Source organism: Phoca vitulina, unplaced genomic scaffold, assembly GCF_004348235.1.
Source record: "Phoca vitulina isolate PV1807 unplaced genomic scaffold, GSC_HSeal_1.0 scaffold50, whole genome shotgun sequence".
Taxonomy (NCBI): domain Eukaryota; kingdom Metazoa; phylum Chordata; class Mammalia; order Carnivora; family Phocidae; genus Phoca; species Phoca vitulina.
Genome location: NW_022589753.1, coordinates 3,439,453 through 3,458,072, shown reverse-complemented (window position 1 = coordinate 3,458,072; position 18,620 = coordinate 3,439,453). Strand labels below are relative to the sequence as shown.

Here is an 18,620-nt window from a genome sequence, read left to right as displayed (position 1 = left end):
GGGGTCCGTGCTCAGACCCCCCGGAGTGGGGTTTGGGTGGGGTCCGTCCTCAGACCCCCCAGAGTGGGGTTTGGGTGGGGTCCGTGCTCAGACCCCCCGGAGTGGGGTTTGGGTGGGGTCCGTGCTCAGACCCCCCGGAGTGCAGGCAGGGGGCAGGGGGTTCCGTGCTCAGACCCCCTGGAGTGGGGGTGGGGGTGGGGTGGGGTCCGTGCTCAGACCCCCCTGAGCACGGGCCAGGGGTAGGGTCAGTGCTCAGACCCCCCGGAGGGGGGGGGGGGGTGGGGTCCGTGCTCAGACCCCCCGGAGCACGGGCCAGGGGTGGGGTCAGCGCTCAGACCCCCCCGGAGTGCGGGCGGCGGGGGTGTGTCTGCAGGTGGCTCTTGTTCTCGGTGGCGCTGCCCACACACAGGTTCCTGTCCCCACCGCCCCACCAGCCTCCCCTCCAGCCACCGAGCAGGGTCTGGCCCACGTCATGGCCTCTTGTCCTTGGACAGCTCTGGGGCCCTGGTCTTGGGTTCTGGCCAAGCCCTGGGCAGGACCGCTGACCGGGCCCGGAAGGAGGAGAGCCGCGGGGACTGCCAGGCACCAGGGTGCCCACTCTGCCCCACGCCATCCCTGGGGGTCAGGGGTGTGCACCCAAGTAGCCAAGTCTTCTGTATGTTCCAGGAAAGTCAGGAAACATACTTGAAAGTGAAACTCGCAATTGATTAAGGTCCCTTCTGTTGTTTCTTGAAGTATCCTGTGAGCCAAAAATGCACCTGCTTGCTGTATGTGGAGTGTGGAGCACTGATGGTCTGGTGGCCAGGCTGCCCCCCGACCCCGATGGTGTGGGCAGAGGGGCACCTACACCTTCGGTCCACCTGGCCTTGCAGGGCTCCCTGGGCCTGGCCCCACGCTGGAGAAGGCTCTGGGCGGGTCCGGGCTGCAGGCAGAGGTGGGAGGCCAGGCCTGGCCCCTGTGGCATGGTGCCCTGGGGCCAAAGCCAGGGTCACGGCCAGCTGTGGCCCGAGCTGTGCCTCCCGAGGTCAGACGGCGCTGTGGTGACACCCCAACCTCGGTGGCCCCACCCAGCACAGGTGTGCTCCGTCCATCATGGTCAGGGCGAGCCTCCAGGGCAGCTGGCCTCACGCGGAGGCAGGCCTGGGCCTCTCAGGTTGGAGGCTCTGCCGTCTGGGGTGAGGCCCAGGTGCCCGCGGAGGGGAGGGGAGCCCGCGGAAGTTCCCACACCTCTTCGAGGGCTCGGTCCAGACCCAGCATCTCTCCTCCCAGTCACTGCTCCGAACCATCCGCATAGCCCTGCCTGGCTGCAGGCGGCTGGAAAGTGTAGGGAGCCCCCCGACCCTGGTGAGCACTGGGGGTCCCTGCACCCCTGGCCCAGGGCAGCTGCTAGAGCCCACGGTCACGTGGACGGGGTGGGCGCTGTGTGATGGTGCAGCAGGGTCACCTCCTTGAAGGTGGCAGATGGTTGGGCCTCAGTCACCACCCTGTGCCTGTGCTGGTGTGAGCCTGGCACCAAGGGTCTGGTGGAGGAGGGGRTGAATGCGTGTCTGATGGAGGAGGGTGAGTGAGTGATAGATGAGTGAATGATGGAGGAAGGCCTGTGAGTGTCTGATGGGGGAGGGAGGGAGTGTGTCTGATGGAGGAAGGCCTGTGAGTGTCTGATGGGGGAGGGAGGGAGTGTGTCTGATGGAGGAAGGCATGAATGAGTGTCTGATGGAGGAAGGCCTGTGTGTGTCTGATGGAGGAGGGATGGGTGAGTGAGTGTCTAAGGGAAGAGGGGTGAGTGTCTGATGGAGGCCTGTGTGTGTCTGACGGAGGGAAGTATGAATGCGTGTCTGATGGAGGAGGGGATGAGCGAGTGTCTGATGGGGGAGGGAGTGAGTGTCTGATGGAGGCCTGTGTGTGTCTACTGCAGGGAGTATGAATGAGTGTCTGATGGAGGAGTGTTTCCTGGGGATCCTGGCGGGCACAGAGGCTGCCAGCAGGTTAGAGATTGCAGCTCCCTCGGTTGAGGCTGGAAGAGACCTGGCCTCAGCACGCCGGGTGAGCACTGTAGACACCAGTAACAATAGTGCCCCCTGTTTGTGTGCCAGCTCCTGTCTTCAGTGTCCTCCCCCCTCAGAACCCCGGGGGGCCACTGGGGCGGGGACGGCTGGGGACCCGAGGCTCGGGTCGGGGAGGGCATTAGCAGGTGCAGAGCTGGGGCCCGACTCAGCCCCCGTGCCTGTGCGGTGGCCCTCAGTGCTGGTGGGGACGGCGTGGAAACGCGCCCATCTTGTGCAGAGCCAGAGCCTCGGGGACGGTGCGACTGCGTCCTTTGCTCTCGTGCAGCCCACGCGGGCATCTGGTCGGCCACGCACCCTCCGCCCTTCGCCGCCTCCATCCTCTGTTGTTTCCCGTGTTCGCAGCACAGGGTCGGATGTGGGGCATCTGTTCCGTGGAGAGGCGGGAGGGCCCCGTGGGACCAGGGGCACGAGCTGGTGGCGGGACCACGTGTGCACACACTGTCCCGCGGGGTCCCACACCCCTCACCTTGCCCTCGCTGGGTGCTCCAGACCTTCACCTCCCGTTCGAGCCCCCACGGCCTGTCAGCGCACTCCCGGCCCCGGGCCAGTGCTGGTCTCCCCAGGTGTCCTCTGTGCACAGGCGGGGACCAGGCCGGGAGGCGGGCAGGGGCCTCTCTCTACCCTGACACTCCTTTTCCTGCCGCTCCCTCCCTCCCCCCGCAGCGCTGTAATTAGCTGCCACACTCCAGCTTTCTCCGTGGGAAGAGTCAGAAATAGAACGTGTCTTCCCCAGTGGCACCTGCTCCTCACTCCTCGCTCGCTGGGGCGCGTTTCTGAATCGGGAGAGGGAGGAGCCTCCGGGAGGAGCTTGGGAACCCTCGGGGGCTGGAGTGCACCCACACCCTCCCTGAGGCCGCAGCCCCCCCAACCCCCCAGCCCCCCAGCCCAGCCACCTTGGGGCTGTGTCTGCGGGTCCTCTGAGAGCCCCTTGCCACCGAGGAAAGTGAAGATGCTCCGGCCTCATCCCCTGCCCCGGGGCCGCGTAGGGAGAGGGGTCTCCGTGCTCTCATTTGCCTCCTGGTCTCACTGCGTGTGGTCACAGGCGCCGGGCCCTGGGGTCTACGTGGGCGGTAAGACCTGATCACGTTTGCCTCTCTGGGCCTTCATGGTCTCCTCGCCGTCTGTCTCTGACAGTAAGTGGGGTCGTTGTCACTCCTGCTTCTGGAAGCCTCAGCCCACGCAGAGAGCCGAGCCGAGTTGAGCAGCAAGTGGACAGAATGCTGTGGTTTATATATGTAGTCTAAGGGGTATTACCTTGGAGTTTGCACTGTTCTTACTCCAGAGCCAGGACCTTCCCGGTGCCGTGAACGTTTCCCAGGGCCCTCGGCCACTCGCCGGTCTGGAGCACCCGTCCTTCCTGTCCGACGGGGGTCCTGGCCCTGGGAAGGCCGGTGTCTCCTGTTGGTGGGTTCTGCCCTGTCCTTTCTTGGACAGCAGTCTGGAGGGGTCCAGAGAGAGCTTCCCAAGGCACACCTGATCTTGGCATCCTCTCAAGCCCACCCCACCCTTCCCTGCTTCAAACCATCGTATGCCTTCTCAGACTCCTGGAACGAATCCAGACTCCTCACCTGACTCCAGGTTGTGCCCCCACCCAGCTCTCCTGCCCCAGAGATGCTCACACACCTCCATTCAGTCTAAAGAGCATTTGCAGAATTCTTCCTGACCTCAGGACCTTTGCACTTGCTCTTCCTTCCCCTTCTCGCTTAGCAATCCCCACTTACCTGTTGGATCTCAACTCCAGGGGCACCTTCCAGGGAGCCGGCCCTGCCCACGTCAGCCCCCCTACCCTAGGCTTCGTCCTCGTGCTGCATGAGAACAGAGTGAGCATCTCTACCCCAGGAGAGCCTGCAGGCCCGGCACAGGACTGGGTCCCCCTTCTCACCACCCTGTCCCCAGGGCTCCTCGTGTCATGAGTGCTCCCAGAACATGTGATGAAGGAAGGTCGGGTGAACCCAAGGCAGAAGTTCACAGTCTCATGAAGTGGGATCCTGGGTACCGGGTGGCCTCCTGGGTAGGGGTGAGTCTAGACTGAACTCTGGACATGCAGCACTGCCCTCGGGGCCTCCTCCTCCCCCGTCCCCAGTGATTGGGATCCTCTCTCCCGGAAAGAACCACACAGAGCGGCTCGGGTCCTCTGCTCCCTCCCGGGCTGTCTCTGCGGGGAGGGCCAGGGAGTGACGGGCCTGCGCTTTGCTCACAGCGGTGTCCCTGATGGCGCTGCGTCCACCCAGAGGACTGCCCGTTCTAGCCGGGGCGGAGGTGGCCTGGGGGCCAGCTGTGCCGTCAGCCCGGCGGCATCTGGGAGGACCCCGCATTGCGGGGCAGGACCCGGCCCGCCTTCACGCGGCCCAGTGGCATAGATCCTGGTGGCGAGCTGTCCACGCTTTTCAGAGACGCAGGAATCGGGTGACGGGCCTTTCTGGGCACTCCACCCGTGGCCAGTTGGCAGCTGACAGGTTGGGTTTTCTTGAGACGATTTTTGAGAGCTTACCCTGTGCCAAGCTAGCATTCACAGACACTCGGTGCATTACCTCATTCGGTTCTCACACTTCTGGGGAAGTCTGTGATGGGTTCTCATTTTGGAAGAGAAGACAGGCCTCCAGCAAGAAGAGGCTCGGGGGTGGGGAGGCATTTCCGGTGGGGATTCGGGGTACTCTCCAGGTTTGAGGAAATCCATGGCCTCAGTCCTCAGGCGTCGCCGGTCACCAGGCTCTGCCCCCTATAGATTCTCCACAACTCTGCCCAAAGTTCCCTCTTCCACGAACCTGCCATGATCACTCCCCTGCCCCCATCTTCAGGCCCCATGTGTGAGCAATTAGGGGACACTGCGGCTAGAGAGGTGTGATCTTCCCGTGGCTGGCCTCCTCCTCGTGCGGGTCTCAGAGGAAAGGGGTCTCCCCGAAACCTTCCGCCCCTGCCCCCGCCTGGTTGCTCAGTCACATGCCCTGTCCTATTTCGTCCGTGGTGTTAACACTCCCTGGAATGGTTTTGGTCATTTTTATATGGTTTGTCTACCTTCCTCCTTAGACTCTGAGCTTTCCAGGGCAGGGGGAGCTGGTTCAGCGCCGCGTCCAGGGGCGTGGACCCGCCTGGCACAGAACCACTGCTCCCTGGTCCTTTGCTGAGGGAGTGAGTGAGGGGCATTGGGGATCTTCCGGTGAGGGTGAGGGAGCCTCTGTCCTGGAGCCAGATCTTGCGTGCCCCCCTCCCCCCTCCGGCCCGGGGCAGGTCAGGAGCCTTGGCCCCTGGGTCCCAGCCAGGCCTCGTTGAGGGGCAGGCTCAGGTCCCACCAGACATCAAGACAGCCTGGAAGCAGCCGTCCACAGAGCCAGCGGCACACAAAGCCCGCGACTGTGGTGCGCTCGGTGGGGGGGGGGGGGGGGGGGGGGGGGGGGGAGCCCTGGGGACGCCCTCGGCTTTGTGCTGGGACAGGGATTGTGAAGAGGAGACAAATATTTCTGGAGGCTGCATGCTCTTTGGGGCAACGTGTGGTGGCCCCAGATTCTGGGCGTTCACAGGCTCAGCCCTGTCGTCTCCGGGGGGCTAACGGGCCGGAAGTGGGACGGCTCCTGGCTCTGACCCAAGGACAACAGTATCAGAGTTACAAGAATCATGAGCGCTTGGCACTAATTTTGGCTAATTATGCCTCTCTCTCCTGACAAGCCTTTTCTTTATTTTATGTATTTGTTTTTGGCTGGATCCTCCGACTCCTTCAACTCGAAACCCGGCTGGAAAGGCTGGTCCTCTGCCAGGACGGCGCGGGTGGGGCGGGGGAGGGGGGCGGGGGGCGGGTGGGGGCGCCCCTCCCTCGGCGGCTGGCTCCGCTGGCGGGAGGCGGCGCTGCCTGTCACTCCCCCTGCCGAGGGCTGCCGGCAAGGCTGCTTGGGACAGGAGCGGGACAGGTGCCGCCCCGGTTGCGGGCGGCGGGCGGCGGTGGCGGAGCTCGGCCTGGGGGGCGTCCCGCCGGGGGGGCTGCGATCGGCAGGTCTGGAAATGAGCCGCAGGTCCCGAGGTGGCAGGGGGTCCTCCCCAGGAGCTCCGTGACAGAGGGCGACCTCCGTCCTGTGCAGGATCTTACTGGATTGGCCAGCAAGAGGCCGTGGCCAGGGGTCCCCTCCCCCCCTCCAGCTTTTGGGGCCGCGATCTTCGGGGGCGCGCCGGCCACCTCTGCCCCGGCAGAGACCGGGCGGAATCTGCAGGCAGCCACCATGGTGCAAAATGTAATTCTAGTGTTTTTCCGCAGACGGCTGAGCCAAAGACCGGCCGTGGAGGAACTGGAGAGAAGAAACATCTTGAAACGTGAGTACTGGGGACCCCTGGCTCCTGCCTCAGGTGGGGAGGCTGGGGGCGGGTTCTGCCCTCACAGCCTGCTCTGCGGTCTGGGCGCTCCCCGAGCCCTGTGAAGTCCGGCGGCAGAAGCAAGCCCTAAAGTTGATGCGCTTGGAAATCTTCCCTTTTAAAATTAAGAGAGAGAGAGAGAAAAAGCTCTCCTTGCGGCGTAATTAAAGATATCCGTATTTTCGGGTTATTTAATTAGCCCTGTAGATCTAGGGGAAATGGCTCAGTATCCTCTTTGCATTCTGGGTTTGGAGCAGGTTTCCCTGGCAGTTTGGGAGGGGTTCCTGATGGGCGCAGAGACCACAGGCAAGGTGTGGACAGCGTCAGAGACCCGAGGGCAGGAGCACGTAGCCCTGGGGTGCTACGGCCAGGGCAGATGAAGCCGGCCGCTCCAAGGACCTGGAAACCCCAGGAAACCTGCCCTGGGGCTCACATCTGTGCCATTCCAGGACCGTCCATCTGGCTCCATGTGGCCTGGGTGTCCCCCAGCGGTCACAGTGCCCACAAACAACCTCCCCAGTACAGAGGATGCCGTGGATGGTTTGGGGGTGGTAAAACCCCTTCAAAAGTGTTTCTCGGAGAGTTCTCTGTCCGGCCAGCAGACTTTAGTTTTCAAAACATTTTCTACAAAAGGTGTCCTCGAAAGCCTGGATTTTTAAAGCATTTTCGTTCTTTTTCCTCTTTACGTGGTGAACACTACAGATATTCTGTGAGTTTGGTTTTTTATTCTGTGAGCTCTTCCCGAAGTTGGGGCAGCGCCTGAGCAGACGCTCTGCCCAAAAGCCGGTGGATGGCAGAGCCCCCTGCTGGTCCTGGCTGGTCCCTGTCCCCTCCCCCGGCCCCTCTCCTGCCTGAGCGGATCCCTCAGTCAGGGACGGTGGGACATAATTCATCCTAAGGGAAAGGATTCCGTGTTTTTGTTGTCAGACTTAAGATGTGGCCCCTCCTCTTCTGTGTTGTGTGAACTTGGTCTCGTCTGAAGATTTAAAGAGAACCTTTCGTGGACTCTACCTGCTTGATCCAGGAGACAGAAGAGTCAAGCTATTTCAGTCACCAAGTATTTGAATGTTTAAAAATTCCACCACTCATTTATAAAGCAATTTATAAATCACAGATGCCCCCAAAACGCAGCCCAGGAGTTGTGGGCCGGCTGGAGCAGAGGGGTCTGCTGCCCCAGAGGGCGGCGGGGCTTCCCCGTGAGCCGGCTCGGCTCCGCGTGGCTCTCGGCCCCACTCCTGGGGATGCCACGTCCCCGCGCCAGTAAGCGCCTCCAATTGTATTAGTCTTTGCAAATAAACGTCAGAGCCTTAAAAATAGGACTGGTGCTTGGTGAATGGAGGTGCAGAGTGGATACCTGGGACGGATGCACTCGTGTGCAGTGCACGGAAGGGGAGAGCGGGTTTCCTCCGCACTGGCCACGGCGGTCCCTTCCACACTCTTGAGCCACTCGGGTGCGTCCCTAGCTCAGGAGCTTCTCAAGTGCCCCGAGTGGGAGTATCTGCGAATTTGCTTGCTAGTTCTCAGTGGGCAAATGTTCTGTTCTGTTCTGTGGAGCTGAGAATAGGGTAGCCGTGCGTGGTCCAGCGTAGAACAGCATCATCACAGGCCCGACACAGGCTTCAAGCCCTCCTGCTCCAGGGCCTTTTCTGCCTATAATTAATCCTTAGAATGTTGTCACATCGCATCTGCTCATCTGCACGTGGGGGCTCACAACTCACTGCGATCAGGTCTGATGGACACTCAGAACTCGGCTTGGGGGTCATTTGTGGATAAGACCGTGGCCCCTTTGCAGGTGACGACCCCAAACCCGATGCCCCCACGTTAGACCCACGCTGTGCCCGCCGCGTGCTCAGGGCTTGCTTATGCACCTGCGCTGAATCGTTACAACAGAGCGGTGTGGTGTGGCACCGCTCTCCCCGTTGGCCTGGTAAGGAAGCTAACTGAAGGAGTAATACAGCTTTTTGACGTGAGTCTTGGCAAGGAGATAGAGCCAAAGGTTGCCCAGCTCCACGGGCTGTGTTCTAACCCCTGCATTAGAAGCAACAGTGCATCTCTGATGATTTACAGAAGACTCGAATGTGGCTTCCAAGCCGCTGGCTCTGTTTCTAGAACATCTGGGTATGGGGGCTGTGGTCATGGACCCCTTGGTTTGTATAAGGCACAGCGTGTTCTGGGTCTGGGAATCGAAGGTCCACAAACCCATAGCTAAGTGTTGCTCAGAGAGAACCTGTGGGCTCAAGCTTTGGGGAAGGACTTTTTGGGGTTGGCGCCCAACAGAGCAGCTGCCCCAGAGGGGCCCCTGCTGGCCACCTCTCCAAAGCACCTGCGCACTCATGTAACCTTGGTAATGACACTGTTGGTGATGAAAGACAAAGATCTGGTTTTGTTTTTTCACATGGAGGCTGCACTTGGCCTTTGTCTGGGGCCTGTTTTTTAAGAAACCTGAAGAATTAGCATCATGTCATCACTGAAATCCCTCATGGTTGGCCTTATATTGATACTTCCACAATTTTTTCTTGATTGTCTCATCAACTTTCTGCAGAGAGCTTCGTGTGGTTTCTCCCGCTTTATCACTTGGATTAGGAACCAGGAACATAAAAGGGCTTCATTTACTTTTTAAAACATTCAAATGCAAGATTAAGTCTTTATTTTAAAAAAAGTTACTGAAGAGTACCGTACATCTAACACCCGTGAACCCAATCCCCCAAATGCACAAATGTGTGGAATGGTGTGAGTCAAGGCGGATGCTGTGAGATTATGTGAAGTGCAAGCAGCAGGGCCCCCCCTTTCTCAAACAAGCCGTGTTTCTAGGAGTCTGTGCCAGCAGATGAGCCTCCCTTCCCAGGAATGGAGCTTCCTACAGCCTGGGACCTGAGGCTTTATTTAGCAACCGAGAGCGCCAGAAATAGGACATCCATTATCTCGTATCCCAGGGCAAAGCCTGCATTTTACACCACAGCTCTGACTTCTCTATTTTTAGCTCCCGCGTGTAGGTATGAGCACAGCTTGAATGTTAATAGTCACAACTCAGCGGCAAAGCCGAGTTTAGTGAAGCACTGAGGCTCCCTTAAAAGGCTCTGCCATCTAAGTGAGCTCGCTCCTGCGGGAGAGAGTCAGCTGGGTGCATGGTATCTTTAGATGTGAAATATGCCCTGAAAGTATAAATTCCAGGCAAGCGTATGTTGCCCAGAGTCTGGAGAAGGGTGTTCCTTATGTATGTTGGTTGGCTGAAAGTCTGTATGTATACCTACTAAGCAGAAGGCAAAAAAAAGCAGTGACAGTATATTAATATTCATATATGATACTCGTATGTGGTACATATTAGTAGTCACGGACGTGCACGTTTACTTACCCTACTAAAAGTATTTGTGCGAGTCGTCTATACTCCTGGACGTAAATATACAGACAGAGGGTAGATATTTGGTTGGGGCGGAGGGAGGGAGGGAGGGCTGCTTCCTGTTTCTCCTGCAAGTAAATTTGCGCAGCTGAGTTTTTGTGCTGAGTCCGGCACAGAGAAAGCCGAGGAGAGGGGCTGGAACGTGGGCGAAGCGTCTCTTGGTGCCAGTGTTTCCGTATGGCAGTGAGACCACGGTCTGAGCGTGGCCAGCCAAGTGGAGGAAGACCAGCCATGACATGGGGTGTCCCTGATAGCCTGCCTCAGCCACCAGAAACACAGAGGCTGGGAGCTCACTTCCCCGCCAAAAGGATGAGAGTCTCAACCCGTTTTTCTTTCTTTTTTTTCTTTCTGTTTTAATCTTTCACAGAAAGGAATGATCAGACAGAGCAGGAAGAAAGAAGAGAAATCAAGCAAAGATTGACAAGAAAGGTACTATGATTTCAGTGTCTTATCCCTGGATCTTGAGGGACAGGTGACAGGTGCACTGGTGGGGGGAGGGCGGGTGACGCAGGGCCTCACTGTGTTGCTCAGTGACGTTTTCCTGGACAGCAGCGAATTCGCTCCCCAGACGCTGGGAAGGTGGCACCTCTGTCTGCCCCGGTGTCGCCCTCCGCGCCCCGGGTTGGGGGGGGAAGCAGCTTGTGTGGCAGGTCAGGCCCGATGACATTTCCACGGATCCCCAGGGAGCCGGACGGTGACTGGGCATCACCTCCGTGTACCTGAGATCTTCACACACAGCATAGGAAGAGCATCCCTGGGTGTCAGCATTCGCTTACCTTTCGGGCTCCTTGGTACCTTCAGCTTGTCCAGAAGCTCCAATTGCAGAAGTTTTATTGGCCTCCAGGGTTTGGTGTGGGACTCTCGGGGTGAAGGTGGGACCGGCCACGGCCAGCCTAGGTCGCAGCCCCGTGAGCCGGTCCGGTCTCCGTGCTCCGGAGTAAGGACGGGCAGGGGATCTCCCCCCGCTGGAGGTGAACAGCGTCCTTCCTGAGGCTGACTTAGGGGTACTGCTCCAGGAAGCATCCTCCCTCCCCCGACCTTTGATTTGGGCTCATCTCAGGGGAGTCGGGGCAAGTGTCTGCTGCCATCAGACGCGTCCCCTGAGTTTCCTCAGCGAGCTTCCCCCGAGCCTGGACCGCGGGCGCAGAAGTGCCGGGGGCTGGAATTCAGCTCTGCCTGCGGGCGCTTGCTGGCCTCCGCGGTGTGTCTCCCAGTTCCCGAGTGTCCGCGTCCCTGTAGACACGTGCCGTCCGCCCGAGTCCTCGAGGACGCTGGTGTGGCTGCGGGCGGCTCACGGGCCATCTCTGATTTCAGCTGAATCAGAGACCCACGGTGGATGAACTGCGGGACAGGAAGATTCTGATCCGATTCAGCGATTACGTGGAAGTGGCCAAAGCTCAGGACTATGACAGACGGGCAGACAAACCCTGGACGCGACTGTCCGCGGCCGACAAGGTACAGACGGCGCCACCGTGCTGGGCGGGGGTGGGGGGGCGGCACCACGACGGGCCAGCCAGTTTGTTCCTGGACCCGGGGCGGGCGGGGGTGGGTGCCGGCGGATGTCGAAATTGCGGCTGTGCTTTGCCCCGATGTCCGCTTCACAAAGGTGACCCGGGCTCATGGCTGTGGCAGCTGGGGACAGTTTTGCCCTTGGCGGTGTCTGGAGACATGTTTGGTGTCAGAAATGGGGGGTAGTGGGGGGAGCCCAGGGAGGCCACTGAACGCCCCGTGATGCACAGGACGGCCCCACCCCAGGATGAGCCAGTCCCCGGCGTCAGGAGTGTGGGAGCGGAGAAACTCCGGTGGAAAAGAGGCAGAGGACGGAGCTTGAGCAGAGTCGCTGCAGTGACGCGAGTGCAGGAGGCCGAGGCAGGCGGGAAGGCTCGGCAGTGTAGACAGAGGCGGCTCTGGGTCCGTCCCCACCGCTCTGGTGTGCGGCGTCTCCGTCTCCGGGGGCCTCCAGAGCAGCCTGAAGGGACTGGTGTGGGGCGCGGGGAGGGAGCAAGGAAGCGGCGGGTCCCAGAGGCTGTGGGGGAAGCAGGGGGGCCGAGTGAGCCCTCCCCCAGCCTCACTCTGCCGGGCAGAATCTCTGAATCCGGCCCGTCCAGCATCGCTTCACGTAAGGCCCAGAAAATCCCCGTGGGAGGCGGGCCTGTCCCGGGTCACACGTGTGGACACGCTGAAATTCCCGACTCGGAGCCTCTCCCCGTCCTCAGCCGGCCGGGAGGGCTCCTCCGAGGGAGCGCAGGGTCCCCGTGGGCCGGGGACAGGTCTGGGGCACTGCGATGCTGTTTGTCACGGGACACAGAGCCGTACCCCGGGCCCGAACGAGAACAGCGTCCACATGAGCTCCCTGCAGAATTCCGAGTTCACCCCAAGCCGAACCGGCCGCATTACTGTGCTGTTCCTGCTCCGTCAGGCGGCTCAGCGTGTGCTCAGTGCGGGGTGGTGTGCGCCGGGGGGTGCGGGCGGCCTCACCGGCCTGTCGGGGACACGGCGGGGGACGGGCTGGGGACGCCCGCAGCCGAGCTCAGGCTGTGCTGGGCCCAACCGTGTGTCGTCTTCTTCTGTAGAAATAGGTTACAGCACGACGGAACTCGGCGAAGATTAGGAACTACTGTTCGTCCACGACCTGGGTGCTGACTTCCTGTGCTCATTTGTTAACGTCCCGTTCTTGAATTTCAGGCAGCCATTCGCAAGGAGCTCAACGAATACAAGAGTAACGAGATGGAGGTACACGCATCGAGCAAGCATCTGACAAGGTCGGGTTTCTGTGGGTGTGGCTTTCGTGGTACTTACCGCGTGTTTCTTTAAAACGAAAGGAAAGACAAAGACCCGCGGGTCCGAGTGAACGAATTCAGTGTCTCTGCAGAGAGCCGGACGGAGCTCGCGGCTACCCGGTGGCGGCTTCGCAGGGGCGCGGGGAGGCGGGCTGCAGAGCCGCGTTACTGGGTCCGGGGCTTCAGGAGGTCGTGCGCAGTGAACGTGACCTGCCCGCCCGTCGGCCGCCCCTCCTGGAGTGTCCGGACCTCCCGTTTCAGAACCCCACCCGTCTGTGCCGACAGGAGGCCTCCAAGCCCCTTCCCGTTACCCGTTCCCGTCTTCCCTGCATTTAGATTCGCATCTTTAACACAAGCTGATGCTTCCCCCAGACTCAAATACTGGAGTCCCTACGGCGTGCCAGGGGTCATGCCAGGGGTCATGCCGGGCGTGGAGACAGCAGCGAGGCGTTAGGTAAAGGGGGCCCCCGTTCCGGGGAGCCTCTGTTGCGGTGGGGACACATCGGCCGTGTTCCAGCACCAAGCCGTCCTGTCCTCGTCATGGGGAATGTGTGCTGTGGACGTGGTGTCCACAGATGCCGCGGGGCCTCTGGAGGGGGCGGCGGGGGAAAGACTGGCTTCCCCTTGCTTATTGGGAGGGATGTTCTTTCCTCGGCCCTTTGTCACGTCTCCCTTGGCCTAGAGACGCTGAAGCCCCAAATACTGACAAAATGGAAATCCTGAGTATGGATACTGCCTTAAACTAAAAGAGCAGATTCCTTTCCTTTTCTGGTTTGTCCCGAAGTGGCCACTGTGGTGGTGGTTTAGGAGAATAACTCTGTAAGGTCGGTGTGGATGTGGGGCAGAACCAGGTGTATGGGGTTCCATCCTCCAGGACGGTTTCGGGTGAATATATTAAGGGAGGAAGAGGAGGTTGTAAGAGCAGGAGAAAATGATTGCAAATAAACAGTTTAGAAGTTGTTAAGGTTTCCCCCGTGACTGGCATATGTTTGGGCAGGAATAGATCATCTTAGTTTCGATTATCCAAAACACTCAAAAATGTTTAGGAAATTAACATTGTCCAGTAAAACCTTTAAAGCTATTTTTCATGTTTACCATGTTAAGAAGGATAGAATGGTTACATAGTGTTACGTGTGTTAATGTCAAAATATTGAATACGTTTTCCCATTACACATTATTAAGAGTTGTTTACTGAAGATATACATCTTCTCTCATAAGTCCTTAATACCTTTCTTAGATGATAGAATTTTAAGAGCTGGCCCAATACTTGGACATCAGGAAATAATTCTTAAGGTCTTTATACCACATTTTAGCACTTAATATCAGTTTTTAAAAGAACAATATTTTTAGTCACCTGAGACTTTGTTAAATGTATTACTTGTTACCACAAACACATTACCAACTTACAAAAACAAAACAAAACGGTAACTCTAATTTCCGAAAGTTTATTTTATTAATTGATTCATTACTTCTCCTGATTTTCGCAAAGCCTTGGCCTTGCACACTTCAAGAGCTTAACCAGCAGCTTTCGGACTGAGTTTTAGGCAGAATTCAGCCTATCGTTCCTTTTGGGGTCCAGCGCAGGCCCGGGAGCCGGGAGCCCTCGGAGGCCTCCTCTGCCTGAAGCAAAGCGGGCCCCTCCTTCTGTTTTCCATCTTGGCTCCCTGAGCAACTTTCAATAGCCACACATTTATTTGTGGGAGGTTTTGACTATTTTAACTTAGGAATGTATGACCTTACACTCTTTGTCTTTTTATAATTCCTAGATTCCACAGGCCATAGAGATTTTCTTCTGAGAAGAATTTGTGTTTAATTTTTGATACCAACACTGAACATTCATCAGGGAACTTTCCTGAAGTTCGGCTCATGACTCCCTGCCTCGTCAGCGAGAGGAGCGGGCTCACTGAGGCAGGTGAAGTCTGGGCTGTGCTCACCTGTACGAGGGGAACCCAGAGGACGCCCTTCGCTCTCTGGTGTCTGCAGAGTGGAAACTGTTGGGCCCAGTGGAGACCCAGAGTCGCTCTCCCAGAAGAAAACGGTCATTTGCCTTTGAACCCGGTTTTACAGTTCTGCGGTAAAACAGAGGCCGGGGGACGTGCATGCGCGGGCGCACCTCGGGCCTCTGACGCGGACCTGCGGCGCAGCGGCGTTCGGGATGCTGTTGGAAAAGACATTTTTATTCTGATCACAGTTAATTTGAGAACTCTTTAAGTTCATGTTCCACAAAATTATTGACTGTATTATACTTTTCTTTTTTTTTTATATAATGTCTAACAAAAAATACAGCTGCAACATTTTGATTCCTGTTAATTTTGTTCTTTAATTAAATGACTACTTATTGCAGGAAATGAACCTGGGTTTTACGTTTTTTTGGAGTTGGGAGGAGAGCGGAGATCTGTGAAATAAGTAGAGTTTTAGTCCTTTCGAGCCATCAGATCCAAACACATAAGAGTATTCCAACTTTTTGTGTGTTTTGTTTTGTAAATTCTGTTAGTACCTGTGGTTTGTGCCTTAGAAAATCAGATTATCTTTTTCAAGTTAATTTAACTTCATGTATCATTGAGTAATGAACCCAGAGATAAGCAACAACTTGGTGGAAAACTCTACCACGGTGAAAATTAGGCCGTCTTTGAGTATTTTTAGGTTCACATTTGCAAACATTATGGAAAACTCTGTTATAAGAGACAAAGGTTTAGATGGAGTGGAGATTACGAAGAGGACATTTACCCTAGCACAAAGGTAAAACTTAATGTTGGCACAAAGGGGGAAAATAAATTAAAAAAAATAATGTTCCCCGAAAGGTATTTTTACTTGGCCTTTGAATAAGCGTCCTCACAGGTGAGCCCGCCCACCCGCCCGCCCGGTACGTGGTGAGGCAGGAAGCCCAGTGGCTGGGAGCCTGACTTTAGGAGCTTGCAGACCCTGTTGCTTAAATCCCAGCTCTGCGCTATTCACCAAGATACTTCTTTTCTCTCTAGGAAGATCATCTCTCTCAAAATATTGCTGTAACTTCTAAAGGAGATGAGCGCGACCAACACGTTCTACGCCTCCATAACATTAGCCGCTGGTGGGGCTGCCAGGAGCCCCTGGGGCTGGGGCACGTCCTCTGTGACCCCTCACTGCACACCTGCCTCACGGCTTTCCACGACCTTTCCTGCTCAACTTCTTTAAGACTGAAGTGGGTCAGGAGCCCATGGAAACTGCTCAACCCTTGTGGCAGCACTTTGTCCTGAGGGACTTGTGATCAAGCCTAGATGCTAGCCAACGTGCTGTCGGTTAGATGAATTAGACTCTCTGAAAGAAATCCCCGTTATGGCGGGAAAGTTCCAAGTCTACCACTTCCTTGCTGTGCAGAACTGCATCACTTCTCTGAGCCTCCATTTCTTCGTCTATGAAATGAGATGATGTCTAAAGCTTTTCTAACTCGAAGCCAGTTCTTTATAAGCATTTGTGTGTATGCTTATATATTGTGTATTTAATATATAGTCTATTCATAACCCATTATTTGCAGCCAACCTCCAGAAAACTTTAATTTTTTTTCCTATTCTAAACTACATTTTAGCAGCTCCATATTTTGTTTTATTCAGTTTAAAATATTAAGTGGGAGCCCAAATTATGTAAAAGTAAGATTTCAATCTCCTTCACATAGAAATATCAATGCACTTACTATGAAACAAAGAAAGGAAAAAGGTACTTTTTTCGAAACCATGCTGGCCCCCAAGGCAGAAAGGAACAGTACTGCTTGGAAGATGGGCCCCTGGTTAGAGGTAACTTGGCAGATAGGACACATTTTCAGGTTTTTTGCCCAAGTAAAGTTCCATAACTAATGGATAAATAAAATTCAAAATGAAAATAAGGTACAGGAGACCCAGTGGAGGGTTTGGTTTGGTTCAGGCTTAAGGGTTCTAAGATCTCATAAGACCAGAAGACATTTTCATTGCAACCAAAATTTTTAGCAACAGTATCTAACTTCTCTATTGTATTTTTATTAATCATAAACTATTCCTTTAAGTTGTGTTTCCGTATTTCACGTTCTTACCCAGTATTACAGAAGTCGAGAGAGCAACTGAAACTGCGAATCAGGTGTGTTCGCTCCGCACCTACTAGGTATGCCGAATCCTGCCCTGAGGAAGGCTCTCTTGGGCATCTCGAATGTCCCTCACCCTAGTTGGAGGAACAAAATTAAAAAGCAGCTTTTAAATCTCATGGTATGGGTGATACACATGCTTGTGTATATACATTTACATATGTTCTATAAATTTGAAGAGAAAGTGTATATACTTAAGAGCCTGAAGACTTAGAAAAAACCGATTCTGCTGCCTCCCTATTCAGTAACAGTCACAATGTCTGAATTACCACAATTCTTCACCACCAAGAGTCATTAGGTTTTTATGCATTAACTTCACAAATCATTTGTTCCCATTTCCACAAAATAAACTATGATTAACTATTAAAGTAACAGTGAATATTAAGTCATTAAAGAAATTCTGTTTTTAAGGAGTTTAAAAGATTTAAAAACCATAATTGATTATTTTATGAGAGGAAATTAAATCACTTCTAGAAGTATCAAGTTTTAACCTGGCATGATGGGGGAAATAGTATATTGTAAGTCTGTAAAAAGAACATTTTTAAACATGTCAAAAGGACTTTGAAATTATATTACATAAGTAATTTTTAGACAATTGAAATGGTTAAAAAATAAAAATAAAAACAATCCCCAAACCCCCAAAACCCTAACATCAAGAAGTCCATCTTGTGGAAATACATAGTAATTACAAGTCTAAATTTTAGAGGTGAAAAGCCAAGTTTTTAGCTACATATCTACAGTTCTTTAATAGCAAGTTCAAGTCCAGAAATGTAAAATTCTATTATGTTGTTAAAATTATTAGTCTCACATGCTTCTAATCTAAACCCCATTCTTTTCCAGAGATTTTTTCCAGTTTTTCGTGTGAAAGAAACATCTGAGAAGATGCTCATGAGAAACTGAACATGTTGAGACTCAAACTGAACGTATGAAAATATTTTTAAACAGTGAATCACCATAAATTAATTTCTCTGTAAATGTATTGATGATGATATAAGAACGTATCACTAGTTCATGTTTTTTTTTTTTTTTTTAAGATTTTATTTATTTGACAGAGAGACAGCCAGAGAGGGAACACAAGCAGGGGGAGTGGGAGAGGGGGAAGCAGGCTTCCCGCGGAGCAGGGAGCCCGATGTAGGGCTTGATCCCTGGACCCTGGGATCATGACCTGAGCCAAGGGCAGATGCTTAACAACTGAGCCACCCAGGTGCCCCAGCTAGTTCATGTTTAGACAACGTTAGAATGAACAACGGAAAAGCCACTAGTTACAAATTCCCACAGCTTCATGAAACCAGATTGGTATTTTATGTTTAGAGTAATAAAAAGTAACTTTTAAGTCTTTCAGCAGTTAAATCATTCCCTTTAAAGAAGATGAATAGGGAAATTCTAAAAATCACATTTTCTTGACAATAAGCTATGGTAAGAAAATCTGGAGATGGTGTACATGCTAATAATTCTTAAAGTTAAAAACCATGCTTTTAAATGCACATTATTGCTTTCTAAATGCAATTTATTCCCCCTTTTCAAAGATGGATGTTTTGCAAATGCACAGGTGTGTGCCCCAAACGAATGGTGCATCCCCTGCTTTCCGCCCGGAGAACTTCTTGGTTACAGTGGTGACTCCTGGGTGTCACAGAGTGGTCTCAGGAACATCTAACACCTTGCTCCAGTTTTTACATTCCAACTTACCTTTGTTTGTTGCCATTATTTCCTGCTCTGTTCTTGTGATCAGCATTCTACTTCAGTTGTTTCTTCATAGCATTTATGGTTCCTTCCAAGCTAGCTTTAACTTTTCATTCTGTGTGTTCGGGAGCTACGTAGGAATCCAGGGACAGTAATGGCGAGTGGGTCAGCTGTTAACAGGTGTTAGTGACAGGTGGCTGCCGAGCTGGCTCCGGCACCGTGAGCTTCACGCCGCGCACTGAGGTCGGCGTCGTCAGACCTTGTCACTGTAG

At 54.6% G+C, this 18,620-nt stretch overlaps 1 protein-coding gene across 2 annotated transcripts in view; it reads left to right on the top strand.

Annotated features, from left to right (window-relative positions):
- The window catches only part of PHACTR3 (phosphatase and actin regulator 3), a 207,421-nt gene extending 192,496 nt beyond the window's left edge, over positions 1–14,925 (top strand). For both annotated transcript variants that reach the window (XM_032387744.1, XM_032387745.1), the window contains exons 9-13: positions 6,310–6,365; positions 10,169–10,230; positions 11,116–11,256; positions 12,487–12,563; positions 14,348–14,925. In XM_032387744.1, the coding sequence (XP_032243635.1) occupies positions 6,310–6,365; positions 10,169–10,230; positions 11,116–11,256; positions 12,487–12,563; positions 14,348–14,363 (352 nt within the window). In that variant the 3' untranslated portion in view covers positions 14,364–14,925. The remainder of the gene's footprint in view (positions 1–6,309; positions 6,366–10,168; positions 10,231–11,115; positions 11,257–12,486; positions 12,564–14,347) is intronic.
- Positions 14,926–18,620: the final 3,695 nt, after the last annotated feature.